Source organism: Nicotiana tabacum, chromosome 20 (assembly GCF_000715075.1).
Source record: "Nicotiana tabacum cultivar K326 chromosome 20, ASM71507v2, whole genome shotgun sequence".
In the NCBI taxonomy this organism is placed as follows: Eukaryota; Viridiplantae; Streptophyta; class Magnoliopsida; order Solanales; family Solanaceae; genus Nicotiana; species Nicotiana tabacum.
The window spans coordinates 47,703,373-47,721,907 of NC_134099.1; the positions used below are offsets into that span (position 1 = coordinate 47,703,373).

The window sequence follows — 18,535 nt, forward strand, 5'->3', positions numbered from 1 at the left end:
AACTTCCTCAAAATTTTAACACCTCCATTCTCCAGGCGGGCTCCTGACTTCAACTCTAATATTTTTAAAAATAAATCTAGCTCCTTTCGAGCTTTGGAGAAAGATTCATTGGACTAAAATTTGATATCTCAGGAGAAAATTTCATCAGACTAGGACTTTTATCCTAGGAGGAAAATGTAAAGATCAAAGGTTTGAGAAACTTACCTTTGTAATTCCTTTTTTTCTTTTCTTTTTCCCTTGCGCTGCTTTGTTCCTGTTGGGGAATAATATTATTGGGGAGTCTCCTTTCTTCCCCTTTTCTCCAAAGCTACTTCCTTCAAAACTTTTCTCTTTCAACATTACTGGGGATAAAATGTTATCAGCCGGGGATAACGCTGTTGAGGATAACACTGTTGGAAGATTTTGATTCCTTCAGAACTAGTGCTTCACTCTTCGGAAGGCTGCTGGGAATGATACTTGCCTTTTGCTTTCTCCGAGCACAAGTTTCATCCTTTTGTTCTGTCCGCTGGGGAACAACTTTATTAAAACTTGTTATGATGCGGTAAAACTGGTTCAAAGACCACTTCCCTTGAGACTGGTGCTATCTTTATTCTTCCCCAAATGGGTATCTGACTTTCAGAAAATTTTCTAAATGAAAGGAAAATTTCTGCCCCAGTTTGATAATCTCCCTTGTGGCATGCATTTCTGTCATCAATGCCATTTCCTTTACCTGTTTCAAATCAAACAAAATTTGTTAGTTTAAAACGCGGTGGTTGGTCATGATACTCCTACTGGGAGGGCTTTTCCCTTTCTCCTTCCCTGCTCTGCGTTCCAAAAAACTTGCGGGGATGATATTATTTGCTGGGAATGATCCCTTTCTGCTGGAGATATCCCTCTTCTTTTGTGGCATAGTTCGGAAACTTTCATTTTTCCGACCTTTTAGTCTCGCATGAATTTCCCAAATCATGCCCATTGCTCTTCTTGATTTGTCCACAGGCCTTGGCCTTGAGGTTTATAACCTTTGATTTCGGCAAGGGTATCCCTCTTGACACTCGTCAATCCTTTTGTCAATTCCCTCTTGCTGGGGATATATTTCTTGACACTGGCCTCGCGCTTGTTCCTTGCTGACTATACCACTTGGATGTACTAGTCAGATCTCATCTTGCATGATTGGAAAGTTGATGGCCTATTTTGAAGTCATTTCTCACTTGTTCTGACCAAACAGACTCTACTGGGAATGTTTCTATGAAAGGAGAAAGATAAACAAAAAGGGAACTAAATAAAAGACAAAGGAAAAAGATGACTCTTTAACAAGAGAAACTATAAATAAAAGTCTATCAAACGCAGATACCGACTCTAATAATCATGACATGCACATGTGGCCTATCCTCCGCCGTCAATCATCTTTCAAGATCTTCATTTGGCGATTTCCCATCTGATTCTCAATCTTATTTGACTTGTAGTGCCCAAAGGGTTTTCACTATCAAGCCTCTCTCATTTTGGTTTTTCTCTCAGCTTTCATCGCCTTATGGTGTCCGTAAAGATTTTCACCGATAAGACTCTCATTTGTATCACTTTCCAGCTGGGGATTTGGAGTGTTGCCGATATGACTCTTTTTGCTGGGGATTAGAGTCCTTTCTATTGTGGAATAGAGTGTTATGTTCACCGGTAAGACTCTCATTTGTCTGACTTGGAATCTTTTGAAGACTGATGTGGGTTTTGGATAGGCTAGAAAGAAAGGTTATTAAAGGCTCAAAAACAAATCAATTTGAGGTTCAAAATTACAACTTTCGGAACCATATTTGTTTACAACAAGCGCAACCCTTGCCCCAATTTCTTGCTTGGGGATTTTTTTTCTTTTTTTTTAACTTTTAACACCATGACCGAGCCGTGAGGCGCCTACGTATCCTCTTTGAGGAATCAGATCGAACGTAGTTCCCAATTCCTCTGTTTTCTTCTGACTTTCTTTTGTTTTTTTTGTTATCATTTTTCTTTTCTTCTTTTTTTTCATTTTTCTTTTGTCGTTTTGTTAATTTTTTTTTCTTTTTTGTGTTTTTCTTTTTCTTTTTCTTTTCTTATCTTTTTACGTTTGTGTTTCTACTATTTGCTACTGATTCCGAAAGAGGGGTATGAAAGAAAAAAATAAACAAGGCTCAAAAAGGGGTAACGAAGGATAAAGTATTTAGGTAGCAGAACGAAATGCCTTGGTCATTCCAGTCTTCAAAACATGCCAAGTGCAAACAACACAATTGAACATAGATTTATAGTCTCTTCTGATGGTGCTGGACTTGACAATTATATTCAACATTTGCTTTTCATTTGTCATTTCTAAAGCACCGTTGGGCGACACTCTCACTCTCATTATCATGAACGACCCTCATGCCAATTTGGCGAATCTTGCTTTTAAACGGTTTTCTTTGTGTTTTACTTGCCCTAGTTCCACATGACTCGAGCTTCGAATAATCTCAACCGTCCTTATTTCCTTTAAATGTTCTGATCACCTTTCCGGGGTTTTATGATTAACTTTTAAGATTAGTCCCAAACTGTGTGCGCATGTCATGTCACTAGAATCGGCGTTGAATAAAAATGATAAAAGGACTAAACAAAAAGATGACTGGAAATAATAAAAGACCGGATTTGCTTTAGACTACCGGTGGAATGGTTTGAATAACAAGACAAACAAAACAAACCAGAATAAAATCCTAAAACAAACTGGACAAAACTTAAATAAATCGCTATGACAAATGGAAAGATAAGGAAGTTTGACACAAGACAATATCCGGATTACAACCCTAAGAATAATCCGGTCAACAGAAATGACAACAAAATAAGCCACCACAAGCTTCTCTCTTGCTAACCAAAGAACGGAGCATCCTGGCATCTTAGCCACTGAGCCTCGCATCAGTATTGCCCAGACCATTGCCAATTTCAATATTATCAACCTTAGTCAACAAGTCCCCAATAGGATTCGAGTGCTGCTGTTATCAGGCCTGATCCCCGCAAAGTGTGCTTCTGGGTCTTGTATTTCCGGCTTACCACAAACCAACCACCTTAACTTTCTTTGTGATTCAAAGCAAAACAGGTTAGAATGGACTCCGTCGGTCCCCATTATTAACAAAATCTTTTTCTTTCTTTTTCTTTTTCTTTTCTTTTTTTTTCTTTCTTTTTTTTCTTTCTTTTTTTTCATTCATTTTTTTGTTGTGGTCGAATCTTATGGAGATTGCCTACGTATCATGACCCCGCATGAATCAGACCTTGCATAGTTCGGACAATAAAAGATAAACAATAATAAACATTTTTTTTTCACAATTTTCATATTAAAACAAACTGGGTTTCAAAGGTTTGAAGATGACCTACAAACTCGAAAATCAAACAGCCCACATATTCTAATCAAAAGATTTACAAACTCCAAAACAAATGGCCAGCTTCCTTTCTCTGTTTGACAAATGCAACCAAACAGTTATTTTTGCAAATGTGGCCCCTTCCAAATTTCACATGAATTTTGAGGTCGGGGAGCATTATTTTATTACACTTTACAAATTCGTCTGTTCTTTTACGAAAATAGCCTTTCGACAACTGAAAGATACTCTAAGGCTATTTCGGCAAGAACGGTTTAAGACGCGGCCGAAGCTAGCTCGACTTATTTTTGACTAAACATCCAAACGGTATTCATCTGACCGCTGGCTCTTTGTTTTTTTTTCCCCTCAAATTACAATAAAAACCTGGTGTTGCAAACACGGCCCTTCAGCGCCTCGGAGACGAAGATTTTTAAGGCTGTGTGGGTCAACTGGACCAAAATCCTAAACATGACCCAAAAAGTGGCTGTTTATGCAAAGTTAGCCTTCCGGCGTCCCTCTCGGGAACATTTGGCTATTTTTGACAAAACCAGCATCACCCGACTTATTTATGACTCTTTTTATCGTTTTTCAAATTAGAAAACTCAATATTGCAAACACGGCCTTTCAACGTCTCGGGGATGAATATTTTTAAGGTTGTGTGGGTCAACTGGACCAAATCTTAAACATGACCCAAAAGGTGGCTGTTTATGCCAAGTCAGCCCTCCGGCGTCCCTTTCGGGAACATTCGACTATTTATGACAAAACAGCAATCACCCGACTTATTCATGAAAAATTTTGACATGTTTTTTATTTATTTATTTGTTTTTGGCTATTTTAGCAAAAAAGGGGGGGTTGGACCCGATGAGGGTTGCCTACGTATCTCACATCCGGTGAGAATCAAACCCGCGTAGTTCGGGAAGATCATGAATAAGTAAATGAACTAACTTTTTTTTTTGAAGGAAAGACTTATAAAGAAGAAAGGGAGCATTTTTGCAAAGAAGGATTTCTAAGAAAATATTTTTGGAATTTTACTTTCAATGAAAGAAATGCTTCTAAATTTTTTTTTTTGAATTTTGACTTTTCTTTTCAATTTTGAAAGAAGAATGAAAATATTTTCTGATTTTTTGGAAGAAATTAAAAGAAAATATTTTTTTTAAATAATTAAAAAGACTTTCTAAAGAAGTCAATAATGGAAAATATTTTTGGATTTTTTGTTTTGAAAATTGGGGGTCTAAAAAACTTTTCTAGACTTTTTGGCAAGACAAATATTTTTTGCAACAAATAAAGATATATATATATATATTGGACATAAAGAAAAACTTTTTGGATATATATATATTTGCAACAAATAATAAAACTAAATAAAGAAAAACTTTTTGGATTTATATATATATTTGCAACAAATAATAAAACCACTTTCAACGCAAGACCCCTTTTTTTCATTTTTGACATTTTTATAAACAAATAAATAAAAAAAACATTTTAAAAACAAGACTCTTTTTTCATTTTCATTTTTCATGGCAAGACAAACTATTTTTTGTTTTCTTTTTTTTTTTTTTTCATTTTGAAAACAAGACAAAGTGAAGATTTTTTTTCGTTTCAACAAAATGACTAACCTATTCTTCAACCTAAAAATAAGAGACTCTTTTCTTTTTTTTCTTTTGCTTTTTTTTTTGAGTGAAACAAACTATATAAAAAAATATTTTTCTTTTTTTTCATTTTTTTCCAAAATTTCGGCAGAATTTCGCCAGTATTTGGGGCATTGGTTTTTTTTTTCTAAAATAGGCAATTAACTCTCTACACAATTACTTCCTTCTTTTTCGCAATTTTCCAATATTCCCGATTTTTGAAGCCGGTCAGCATGCAAGTCTGAAACAAGTAAATGCATAAAGCCACAGGATGCAGCAGGATGGTCTTTTCATTTCAGGTTGCTAGTCCTAGACGGACCCAACTCCTGTGTTGAGTCCCCTAAGTCAAAAATGCACATGATGCAGATAAGTGTTCCTACTAGGGATCCGTCATGTGGCTTTGTTATACTAGGTTCAGAACTTGGGTGTTTGTTCTAGACCTGGCTTACCCGAGTGGACAGCTCGAGCCGAGGGGGGGGCAGCGTACCGGGAATATAGAAGCTTCACCGGCTTAGCTACTTGTCCAAACCTCGTTCTAAATTGGGATTTGACACTATACGGAAAAGAAGTCGTACGAAGTACACCCTTCTTCATGATTCAGAAGACTCAGAGAGAAGATGAGTTTCGGCACAGTTTATATACAGTTCACGTAATATCAAAGCGGTAAAAGGCAACCAATTAGCACATTGAGCCAAAACATGTAACAAAATCAGATAAAACCAAATATAACAATTTATATAAGCTCGAATTTCTAACCCTGAACCAGTGGTTCTGGGTTATTTGATCCCCAACAGAGTCGCCAGAGCTGTCACACCTACTTTTTCCGTCCCCAGCAGGGGGTGAAGGGGTTTTTCCAATTAAAGGACAATCGAAACGGGATTTGTTTGTTTATTTCATAGTCGTCACTTGGGAGATTTAGGGTGTCCCAAGTCACCAATTTTAATCCCGAATCGAGGAAAAGAATGACTCTGTATTATAATCCGCGAACCAGAAATCCGGATAAGGAATTCTGTTAACCCGGGAGAAGGTGTTAGGCATTCCCGAGTTCTGTGGTTCTAGCACGGTCGCTCAACTGTCATATTCGGCTTGTTTATCTGATTTTATACAATTATGCGCTCATGAGCAAGTTTTAACTCTTTACCGCTTTTATTATTATATTTTTTAAAAGAATGTGAACATCGTTTAAAACATGTCTTTGGAGTTCGTCACATGAAATGCACCCGCAATCCGGAACACATTTTTATTCAATGTTTTGGGATTTAGATTTGGGTCGCATGAAATGCGCACCCGAGTTTAAGAAGGTAAGATTAATTAAATCGCGCCTAAAGAGTCTAGCGCGTTATTATCTTTGGGGAAGGAAGTGAAATTCACTAAACAGTCCATCCCAAATTCTAAGTATTTATTATGACCAATTAGTGAGGGCCCCGCAATCTGTGCATTTTATTTGGCGAGGCTCGTCTCATTTTTATTTAAAAGGATGAACCTATAGTGACTACATTTCTTCTATTAAGTTCGTCTCTAAAATAAAAGAAAATCCCTTAACTAATTACATGCTGAAAAAGACGTAACTTATTAGTTATTAGTTTGCGGCTAATGCAAATGGAAAACTGCAATCGAGTTTGTACAAAGAGAGATTGCTTTCATTCTGTATTCTATTATTTAATAACATTAGAACATTAGATTGACACATAATAATATCAAAACAGATTAACTATTCTTTGATTAATTTAAACTAACATTATTAGATGAAGGAGTTATTATACATGCGACCCCATTATTCATTAATCAAACAACTACATTTTTATACAAAGAAAGAAAAAATTATATTCAAACACAAATCTAAACAGGAGGAATTCAACAGGAACAAAGCATGGTTAATATTTCATTTCGCTTCAAGCCAAAAGTGTACAAATGTGTACCTGGAAATGGCAATACAAGAAGAAGAGAAGTAGGAGTCAGCAACAGTAATAACACAGCAACGCAACAACAACCCAACAGCAGCAATTCGAACCAGATTCAAGGCCCAGAAAGATTTGAAGAAAACCAAACAAGCTCAATAGAGCAAACCCAAAAGTTTGTAAACAAACTAAACAGCAACAACCCACGCGTGTATTAAATCCGAAACTAGACTCGTTTCTCACTTTGTTTTTGTTTTCTCTTTTTAAACTCTACCACACTCTCTTCAGATTTTCAGAATGTATTTCTCTCTCAAAAATAATCCTAAAAAATCTTTCAAGTTCAAGCCTAAGTCTTCCTCTCTCCAGTCTTAAAGCTCTCCTTTTATTCAAGTCTTAAAGCCCTTTCTCAAGTCTTAAAGCCTTCAAGTGTAAAAATCCTCCTCCCAATAATGTGTCAAATGACCCTATATATAACAAGACTCTTGTCTTGAATCCCCAACCCGAAATATTCCCCCAATTGCATGCTTTGTCCCCACTACTTAATGTTTTCCTTATTTTAAACCCTTGTCCCCCATGCCTACATGCTTTGTCCCCCACTACATTAAATAAATATAATATTTCCCTCACTACATTACGTCTTGTCCCCCATTATATTAAACAATTATATCAACCTCACCCCATTACATCTTGTCCCCCATGCTTAACATAAAGAATTATTCAAAATGTTCAATTCCAAAACTACCCCTCCGACCTTATTGCAATTACCATTTTACCCCTGAACGTACTGCAATTTACCAAACTACCGCATCAGCTATAACCAATTCACCTAATCAATCTCAACCAAAATATAGCCAATATGACCAATTTCTAAACAAATTCAACAACAAATCACATGAACACAAATTGAACAACATCAAATTAATGTGAATAAATTAACCATATTGGGAACCAATCCTGGTTAACTTAGACAAAAAATGAATGAAAAAGAGACAACAATATTAACAACAAAGATACATGATTCCAACTAAATCAACAAGTCAAAAACAAAAACATAAACTCTCATTAAATCACTAGATTAAAAACGAACTTCAAACAAAGATGAACATGAATTAAATCTATTTTAAACAACAAACATGACGGATTCAAATGATTTAACCAAAATTAACAATTTCTGAAAAATACATAACACATGAAACAAACTGAAGAAATAATTAATTAAACTTCAATTTGAATCTAACAAACATTAAATTAACAATTTCACATGAACAAACTGAAAAACTAACAAAACAATGAACACGAACAAAACAAACATTTACCGATTTTAGATTTGAGAATATCAAAAACAAAATACGGACAAAAGTGAAACTCAAAACCCACTAACCGGATCGAAACGACGAACAACGACTGACCAACGGCGAACTCAAACTATGTATGGACTATTTTGACGACCCCAACCAAAACTCGAACAAACGACGACGAAGACGATCCTAAGAAGCAACTGAAGGAGGTTATTGGGTGTTATTTGAAAACGAAGCAGAAGACATAGCCATGGTAGCAGTGAAGTAGTAGCAGCGGGCAACGAGGGAGCTGGACGCGGAGCAAATGCTCGACGAGCTTGACGTAGCCATGGTAGAAGGAAGAGAAGCAGCAGCGACGAGCATCGTCGATGAAGCTGGAAGAAGCAGCAACGATAGCATCGTCGATGAAGCTGGAAGAAGCAGCAGCGACAGCAGCCATGGCGGACAGTGAAAACGCAGCAGCAGCTGGAGATTTTCGGCCTTGGTAGCTCAAGGGTGTTCTCCTGTTTTTTGAAGGAAATGAAGCAATGGTTGTTTGTCGTGAAGAAAAGGGTCGTTCACGAACAGAAACAACAACGACATGGAGGTGAGCTCGCTGGTGGACTGGTTCGTTAGCTGCTATGGAGCAGATGAAGCAGAAGGGTCGTTCATGGCTGGTCGTTCATGGTGGTTTGGGGTGGTTCAAGGAGTGAAGGAGAAGCTGCCATGGCTTGGGCTTCGTGGCTTGGGGTGAGGAGACGAAGCTGAAGGGGAGGTCGTTCATGGCTTGGGCTTCGTGGGTGTTGGGGGACGATGGTGGGCGTGAAGGGGTAGCCATGGTTGGGGAGCTTGGGGAGTTGGAGAAGAAGAAGAGAGGGTGGGGGGCAGATAGTTTAGTTTTAGGGTTTGGTTTTTTTGTTTTGTTTTGTTTTTGGGGAAAAAATGAAAAAATGAAGAGGGGTTAGGTATTGGGGTTATGGGGCAGACCGGGTCGACCCGTGTGGAGATGGACCGGTTCATGGGGAAGGTTGGGTATTTTTTGGGCCTGTGGCTTGAATTTGAAGAAGAGGCCCAATTCCGATTTTCTTTATATTTTTGCTCTCTTTTCTTCTTTTATTTTCTAAAACTAAATTTTAAAAATCCTTAAATTATTATATAGAACTAAATTAAGTTATAAAAGCGCAAATTAACTCCCAATAACGATTAACGCACAATTAAGTAATAATTAAGCATAAAATTGTACATTTGGACATTAAATGCTAAAAATGCAAAAGATGCCAATTTTTGTAATTTTCAATTTTTGTAAAACAAACTTAATTACTAAAAATTGTAGAATTAAATCCTACATGCAAAATGCGATATATTTTGTATTTTTTATTATTTTAACAAATAAACATGCACAGACAAATACAAATAATTATCCAAAAATGTCACAAAAATTCTCAAAATGGCACACCAAGGAAAATTATTTTATTTTGATTTTTTTGGGAGTAATTCTCATATAGAGCAAAAATCACGTGCTTACACCTTATCTTTGCCTTTGTCGTTTATCCTTACAGAAGATTCTTCTGTGATTTCCTTCAGTTTTGCAAGAAAATCTTCAATTTTTTCCATGTTTACTTCTGTGTCAGAAGTACTCTGTGCTTCTCCTGCTACACATACTCCTTCATCTAAAGCAGTTGCTAGTGAGGTCATAGATATATCATCCCATATTCTTGCTTCAAATATTTTTGGAAGATTCTTCTTTATTTCCTCGAAGTATGAAGCGAGGATTTATTTTTTGATATGGCTCCCTTCTTCATTTGGAGCTTTTTGGTAACCTGTTGGAAAGGGCTGATTTCTCCTTCATTGATATCTGCCCTTTCTTGTTTGACATACACATCAATTTTGTCTTTAATTTATTGAATTAATTCTTCACCAAATAATTTTCCCTGCTAGTTTGTTTGAACTAACTTTGTCCAGAATTTGTTATAAACAATTCTTTGGAGACAAGAAACTCCTTCGCAGGTATAACCAATTTCTACATCCCATTTCATAATTCAAGGGATGGAAAATTCTATGAAAAAATACATAGAGACAATTCCATCGTAAAAGATATTATCCTTTTGTAATGAAATAATTTTGGGAGATATATCTACCCATTGAGTATATAAACTCTTAAATAGAGGAGGAAGTATTTCTAATGATGGACCATATAATTTTCACCATTTAAAGAACCAATTTGGAATTTGCTGGTTGTTCATATTAGAACATAACTTAACGAACCATGAGTGTTTCCTATTAGGATTCTCATAGAGGAAAGTTTTATTAAAACTTTCAACATAGTCCCAATAATTAAATTTGACTGAGACTTTTTGATTAGGATGAGTATATTCTCGATCCTTAAGGGTACTCATACCCCATTCATCTGCAGGTATAACCTTTTTGATAATAATTGTTGAAAAACTATAAGTTTTCTTGGTATTGGCAGGATAAAAATGTTGAATTTGAGCTGATCCTGTTGTTGAGAGTATAATCTCATAGTGCATCCTGTATTTATAAGCAGGAGTCGCGTATGACGATGTATCAAAGTATATGGTCATTAATTGCCATATGTTATCCTTCCATTTAAGGTCGGATTGTTCCAAAAGAATTATTAACTCTTTTGTATCCTTTCGGTTATAAACCTCAAGGTTTTCGTTGCTATCCTCTGATATAACTGAGGAATAGGTTGGTACATTAGATGATGTACCCTCATCTTTCTTGGATTGTATAAAATTCATGAATTCCTTATATAAAGGATGATCCGTATTACCTCCTGTTATATTAGCAGTAATTAATTTTTGGCTTCCCATTTGGGCGAGAATATTATTCCCTCTGCCTTCGGCAGATGCCCTTCCTCTTCCTCTTCCTCGAAGAGGTCTATATGTAGGCCTCATAACCTGTAGAACAAAATAAAGAACTATTAGTTCAAATATTCTCTTGTAAAAAAGTCAGGAAGGGTATTATCAGACCTTTTTTATATATTATCTCAAAATCAAAAGGGGTTAATAAAGCTTGCCAGCTTGCAAATATTTGTTTAGAAACATCATGTTTAAAGTCTTTATTAAAGGTAAACTTTGCCGCTTGACAATCAGTCTTAATGAGAAATTTTTGATTATATAAATCAGTTTGAAATTTCATAACACATTTGACAAGAGCAAGAATTTCTTTAGCTATAGTCGTATAATCTTTCTGTGAGTTATTCCATTTATCAGAATAAAATTGAAAAAGAAATTCTTGTTTATCTATTGGAGAACTCTGTGTAATGAGATCAAGCTAAACCAACAAATTAAGAAACATCGTCTCACGGAGAGACAACAACTAGGTGAATTCTGTGAACAAGTCGCCATTGATATACCATCCAAAAGAAAGAAATCCCATAAAAAGGATTTCAAGAAGAAGAAGGGTTCGCCGTAGAAACGACATGAAAAAACCCAAAGAAGAAAGGCTTTTCATAAAGCCAGAAAGGGTTTTATTAAATCTAAAAATCCTCAGGCCTGTTATAAATGTGGAATAGTAGGACATTATGCAATATATTGCAAGATCAAAGAACTGGATTTAGATGATCATATCAAAGATTCTTTATGTAAGATTCTTTTGAATTCTTCTCCAGAAATATCTGATACTGATGAAGGATCTTCATCAACAAGTGAAGACCTAAGGGTCCTTCATGAAGAAAGTTATACTTCATCTTCTGAAGAAGAGCAAGATTCCTGTAATAAGGGACAATGCTCAAATCATTGTTGTAATACTGACGATGAACTTTTTAATATCTACTCCCAATTTAGGGACCTAAAGATCAATGTTCTGTCTAATGACAATTTGATTGATCTACTAAGGGTTATTAAAGACTCTGAACTAAGGTCCCAACTAATAGATAAAAGTCTTACGAATCCAGGAACAGGAACAGAGGTGGAAGAAATTCCATCTCAAAAAGGACCTTACACCATGTTTGAAATCAGAAAAAATGGTGAAAAATAAGTCCCAGCCTGAAAGGCTTGCTACTGTCTATGATTTAAGTACCGAGATAAGTTATCTCAAGAAAGAAATCTCGGAATTAAAAGCTTCAAATGTAGCTTTAGATGAAAGGATTTTCAAATTAGAAAATTCTGGGGTAATTAATACAGATACCAGCATTAAAATTACTAAGATAGATAATATTGCTAGTCCTTCAGAAGAAAATACTACTAGTACTTAATTGGCAGTAATGGATTTTCCTGAAGATGAATTTTTAGAAAAATTACAATATTTTATCACTCAAAAGTTTTTAATAAAAATAACTCTTTTAATGGACTACAATTTCAAAAAAGAGTTTGTTGCTCTATTTGATAGTGGAGCAGATTTAAATTGTGTAAAAGAAGGAGTTATACCCTCCAGATATTTTCATAAAACCACTCACCATTTAAAAAATGCTAGTGGTAGTGCAATGGGTATTTCATATAAATTACCTAGAGCTTATATTTGCCAACAAGACACATGCATTTCTGAGAGTTTTGTTTTGGTAAAAGACATTCAATAAGAAGTAATACTTAGTGTCCCATTTTTCATCAAATTAATGCTCTTTTTATATTGGGATACAAAAAGTTTCACTGGTACTTACAATAGTAAGAGTATCACTTTTGAGTTTATAACTGAGCCTGTCCAAAGATTTTTAAATGAGATTATTTCTAATACTATTTTCTTCAAAAGTCAATCAAATTGAGTTTTTGAAAAATGAAATTTGTTCCATTACGATTGAACAGGATTTAAAAAATCCCAAGTTAGCAGAAAAAATCAATTTTCTCAAAAACCAATTTTCTACTTCTATTTGCGGTGACCATCCGAATCAATTTTGGAGTAGAAAAAAGCATATTATAAGTCTTCCATATGAAAAAGACTTTTCTGAGGATAATATCCCTACCAAGGCTCAACCTTGTCAAATGAACTCTGAATATTTGGAGTTATGCAAAAAGGAAATTTATTCCTTACATCAAAAGGGTTTAATTAGACCCTCAAGATCCAAATGGTATTGTACTGCTTTTTATGTAAATAAGCATGCTGAGCAGGAACGAGGAGTTCCTAGACTAGTAATTAATTATAAACCCCTTAATAAGGTGTTAAAATGGATTAGATATCCTATCCCCAATAAAAAGGATTTACTGGATAGACTTCATGATGCCATTATATTTTCAAAATTTGATTTAAAATTAGGTTATTGGCAGATTCAGATATCTCAATCAGATAGATATAAAACTTCTTTCAATGTGCCAATGGGCCAATATGAATGGAATGTTATGCCTTTTAGTTTGAAAAATGCTCCCTCTGAATTTCAAAAAATTATGAATGATATTTTCCTTCCTTATACGGATTTTATAATTGTTTATATTGATGATATTCTAGTATTTTCAAAAAATCTAGAAGCTCATTTCAAATATTTAGACTTATTCAAAAAGATTATTATTCAAAATGGTTTAGTTATATCAAAACCAAAAATGATGATTTTCCAAACTTCTATAAGATTTTTGGGTCATAAAATTGAAAATGGGAGGATTATTCCAATAAATAGAAGTATTGAATTTGCTTCTAAGTTCCCTGATATAACTACGGATAAAACCCAGCTCCAAAGATTTCTAGGAAGCTTAAATTACATTTCTCCTTTTATAAAGGACCTTGCTAAAGATCTGCTCTTCTTTATAAAAGATTAAAGAATAACCCTAAAGTTTGGACTGACAGTCATACTGAAGCAGTCAAGAGAATTAAACAAAAGGTTAATAACCTTCCATGTTTAACTCTCGCCAATCCTGCTTGGGCAAAGGTTGTGGAAACTGATGCCTCTGATATTGGTTATGGAGGAATATTAAAACAATGTTCTCCAATAGATAAACAAGAATATCTTTTTCAATTTTATTATGGTAAATGAAATAACTCCCAGAAAAATTATGCGACTATAGCTAAAGAAATTCTTGTTATTGTCAAATGTGTTATGAAATTTCAAACTGATTTATATAATCAAAAATTTCTTATTAAGACTGATTGTCAAGCGGCAAAGTTTATCTTTAATAAAGATTTTAAACATGATGTTTCTAAACAAATGTTTCCAAGGTGGCAAGCTTTATTATCCCCTTTTGATTTTGAGATAATATATAAAAAATGGTCCGATAATACCTTTCCTGACTTTCTTACAAGAGAATATTTGAACTAATAGTTCTTTATTTTGTTCTACAGGTTATGAGGCCTACATATAGACCTCCTCGAGGAAGAGGAAGAGGAAGGGCATCTGCCGAAGGCAGAGGGAATAATATTCTCGCCCAAATGGGAAGTCAAAAATTAATTGTTGCTAATATAGCAGGAGGTAATACGGATCATCCTTTATATAAGGAGTTCATGGATTTTATACAATCCAAGAAAGTTGAAGGTACATCATCTAATGTACCAATCTATTTCTCAGTTATATCAGAGGATAGCAACGAAAACCTTGAGGTTTATAACCGAAAGGATACAAAAGAGTTAATAATTCTTTGGGAACAATCCGACCTTAAATGGAAGGATAACCCATGGAAATTAATGACCAGATACTTTGATATAGCGTCATACGCTACTCCTGCTTATAAATACAGGATGCACTATGAGATTATACTCTCAACAACAGGATCAGCTGAAATTCAGCATTATTATCCTACCAATACCAAGAAAACTTATAGTTTTTCAAAAATTATTATAAAAAAGATTATACCTGCAGATGAATGGGGTATGAGTACCCTTAAGGATCGAGAATATACTCATCCTGTTCAGAAAGTCTCAGTCAAATTTAATTATTGGGACTATGTTGAAAGTTTTAATAAAACTTTCCTTTATGAGAATCCTAATAGGAAACACTCATGGTTCGTTAAGCTATGTTCTAATATGAACAACCCGCAAATTCCAAATTGGTTCTTTAAATGGTGGAAATTATATGGTCCATCATTAGAAATACTTCCTCCTCTATTTAAGAGTTTATATACTCAATGGGTAGATATATCTCCCAAAATTATTTCATTACAAAAAGATAATATCTTTTACGATGGAATTGCCGCTATGTATTTTTTCATAGAATTTTCCATCCCTTGGATTATGAAATGGGATGTAGAAATTGGTTATACCAGCAAAGGAGTTCCTTGTCTCCAAATAATTGTTTATAACAAATTCTGGACAAAGTTAGTTCAAACAAACCAGCAGGAAAAATTATTTGGTGAAGAATTAATTCAACAAATTAAAGACAATTGATGTGTATGTCAAACAAGAAAGGACAGATGTCAATGAAGGATAAATCAGCCCTTTCCAGTAGGTTACCAAAAAGCTCCAAATGAAGAAGGGAGCCATATCCAAAAAAGAAATCTTCGCTTCATACTTCGAGGAAATAAAGATGGATATTGCAAAATATTTTGAAGCAAGAATAGGGGATGATATATCTATGACCTCACTAGCAACTGCTTCAGATGAAAGAGTATGTGTAGCAGGAGAAGCACAGAGTACTTCTGACACAGAAGTAAACATGGAAGAAATTGAAGATTTTCTTGCAAAACTGAAGGAAATCACAGAAGAATCTTCTGTAAGGATAAACGACAAAGGGAAAGATAAGGGATGAATGATAAGAAGGCCCCATACAATGAATTTTTGGGGTAATAAAAATAATTTTAATAAAGTAAAGGGTCCCTCCATTATTGAAGGGAATCTGCTTTTATAAAGCAATCTGTCCGTTTGTAATTATATACTTTATCTTTTCGGCCACACCTGTAATTATTTTGTCGGCCAATTCTACTTTTTAGTTTTGTTTGTTTGTAGACTGATCCATTATATAAGGATCATTTTCCATTCTCTAGAGGCAGGCGTTAGCCAAAACATTAGCTCTGCCTTCTCTCTAGTTTCTCTCTCCACTTGTAAAGAACCCTTCTGTAATATTTCCTATTTTGAAATAAAATCAAAAAGGTTGCTTGGCCACCCTTGGCCACAACTAAGGGTCTCTGATCTGGTACTGTTCTTCTCCTTCCCTTTTCTATTGTTGCAAATACTGATAGCCTAAATGATAGGCTAAACATGTAAGTGTTAAACTTGGTTTTCGAAGGTTATTTACTGTGCATGCTTGGTAGTAAGGAGTTTACTGTGTCAACCCGATGGGGTTTTGGGTTAAGAACTATATAGATCAGGCAGTTACCAATCTTGACAGTAGACCTTGGTTAGGCCAACCTAACCGGTGGGGCTCGTAAACCCGTTTAGGCAGGTGACCGTTGAAGGGTTATGAGGAGCCTAGCGGTTTAAGGATTACTGTAGAGTTTAGTAGCTGGCCAGGACTGGTGTTCTTTTAATTCGTTCCTGAGCTCTATTACGAAGCGATCCTGTAGCCCTTGGTATATATATATATATATATATATATATAGAAGGGAAGAGACACAACTCTTTAAAGGTTTCTGCAAATTAAGAAGAAACCAATATGTTTTTTCTCCAGTCTATCAAAAGTGATTTTTTTCCTTTCTAATATCAGAAAAGAGAAACTATCTTCAACTACTGTGGAGGATTCCTTGAAGCGGCCTTCTACAGAATACTGGAACTATGTTCTACAACTGATCAGGTACGATTTTAGACTTTAAAACTTTATAGTTACAGTACTGTTGAAAACAAGTGTAACAAATTAAATAAATGGATCTTGGAGGAACTTTGTGTTCTTGATTGTGTTTTCTTTAGAATTATATTTGTATACACATGTTCTTACTCATTGGTAGAATGTGTAAGTAAGACCACCATCCAGATGCGGAGTTAGAAATTGAAGTTTATGGGTTCTGAACTTGCAATCGATCTCATAGCTCATTAGTTACTAGTTTCGCAATTGAGTATTTACACATATTTAATGAATTTTCTAATACAAATTCAAAGTTTAAACAAAAGCTACTGGGTTCATCCGAACCCGTACATAACACTCTCCCTCTGCCCCTGCCACCATCCAACAATATTTCTTAATATTCTCATAAGATGAAGCCTTTGAATTGATTATTGGGACTCTCAGCAGTAATTTCACTTGCCTAAAACACAAGTAATTTAATATATTTACCTAGTTTTAGCTTGTTTTTCTAATTAATTACATAAAGTAACCAAATATTTAACAAAATATATACAAATTCAGTCGAAAGCTACAACTTATATGCAAGTTGAATATAATTTTTTGTTGTACACTGTTGAGATGTTAAGGCATTATGGAAGTTAGGTACAACTGTTAGAAGTTAGTTAGTAGTACAGTTGTCAACATCTGCTACATTTTTTAGAGGTAAGCAGTTAATTAGTGAGTGCTTAGTCAATTGATTATGCATCTTCCTCTGCTTCACTTCTGATCTTTCACGGTTGAGTTTCTTCAACATGGTATCAGAGCTCGGCTTAACTTTACCAATGCTCATTGTCACACCTCCTTTTTACCTATACCCCGTAAATGGTATATAAGGGAGTTTTTCCAATTAAAGGACAATCGAAACGAGATTATTTACATTAAATTCAGAGTCGCCACTTGGGATAATTTATGGTGTCCCAAGTCACCGGTTAGAATCCCGAATCGAGGAAAATATTGACTCTGTATTACAGTCCGCGACCCAGAAATCCAGGTAAGGAATTCTGTTAACCCAGGAGAAGGTGTTAGGCACTCCCGAATTCCGTGGTTCTAGCACGGCCGCTTAACAATTTAGACTTGGCTTAAATTATTTAATTACATATTTAGAAACTACATGCATTTTACCTTTACCGCTTTTAATTACGTGATTTGCTTGTACTTAAAGAATTATCGAGTTACGCATACGTATACTCGTGTGGTTTGGCGTGTCAAGAGTCATGTCACGCGTACGTGTACACAATTCACAACACTTAGTTTATTTAAGAGAAAAAAAAACTTTGTCAAAGTCGCGCGGACGCGTACCTCAATTTGTTTTTGAAAATCGTAATTACGTCACGCGAACATGTACACAATCACAATGATTGGTTTATTAAGATGATATCTAAAAGCATACTATCGATTTGGTTATGATATAAATATGTGAAAGTAAGATTTTCATGGATCAACAGTGAACCTTCCTCATTCTCGCATTTTTGGATTAAAATTTCAAAAATTAAATACTTGTATTCTTAAGAACTATGTTAGCAGAAAACAAAAATATTACCACACAAAACAACAAATTTTGCTAACATAGAAAATTGAGCAAAACATAAAAAAATGAAACTTTATAGTCTTTTGATATTAAAACAAAACTCCAAACAAGCTACCTAAAATACCTTATGAATTATATATCTTAAGCACATAATCTTTCTCTAGCACATAATCTTTCTTCTCCCTTTTTTTTTAAAAAATAAAATATTACTACCAAATTAACACTTAGAAATTTTCAACTTTCATGGCTAGGCAG

General features: G+C 34.8%; 1 protein-coding gene across 5 annotated transcripts in view; it reads left to right on the forward strand.

Annotated features, from left to right (window-relative positions):
* Positions 1-16,915, forward strand: part of LOC107814353 (uncharacterized) — a 35,976-nt gene extending 19,061 nt beyond the window's left edge. For 3 of the 5 annotated variants that reach the window (XM_075241388.1, XM_075241389.1, XM_075241390.1), the window contains one exon: positions 14,346-16,042. In XM_075241388.1, the coding sequence (XP_075097489.1) occupies positions 14,346-15,383 (1,038 nt within the window). In that variant the 3' untranslated portion in view covers positions 15,384-16,042. Of the gene's footprint in view, positions 1-14,345; positions 16,043-16,638 lie in introns of those variants that run through there. The other 2 variants (XR_012704078.1, XR_012704079.1) reach the window with 1 other exon arrangement.
* Positions 16,916-18,535: the final 1,620 nt, after the last annotated feature.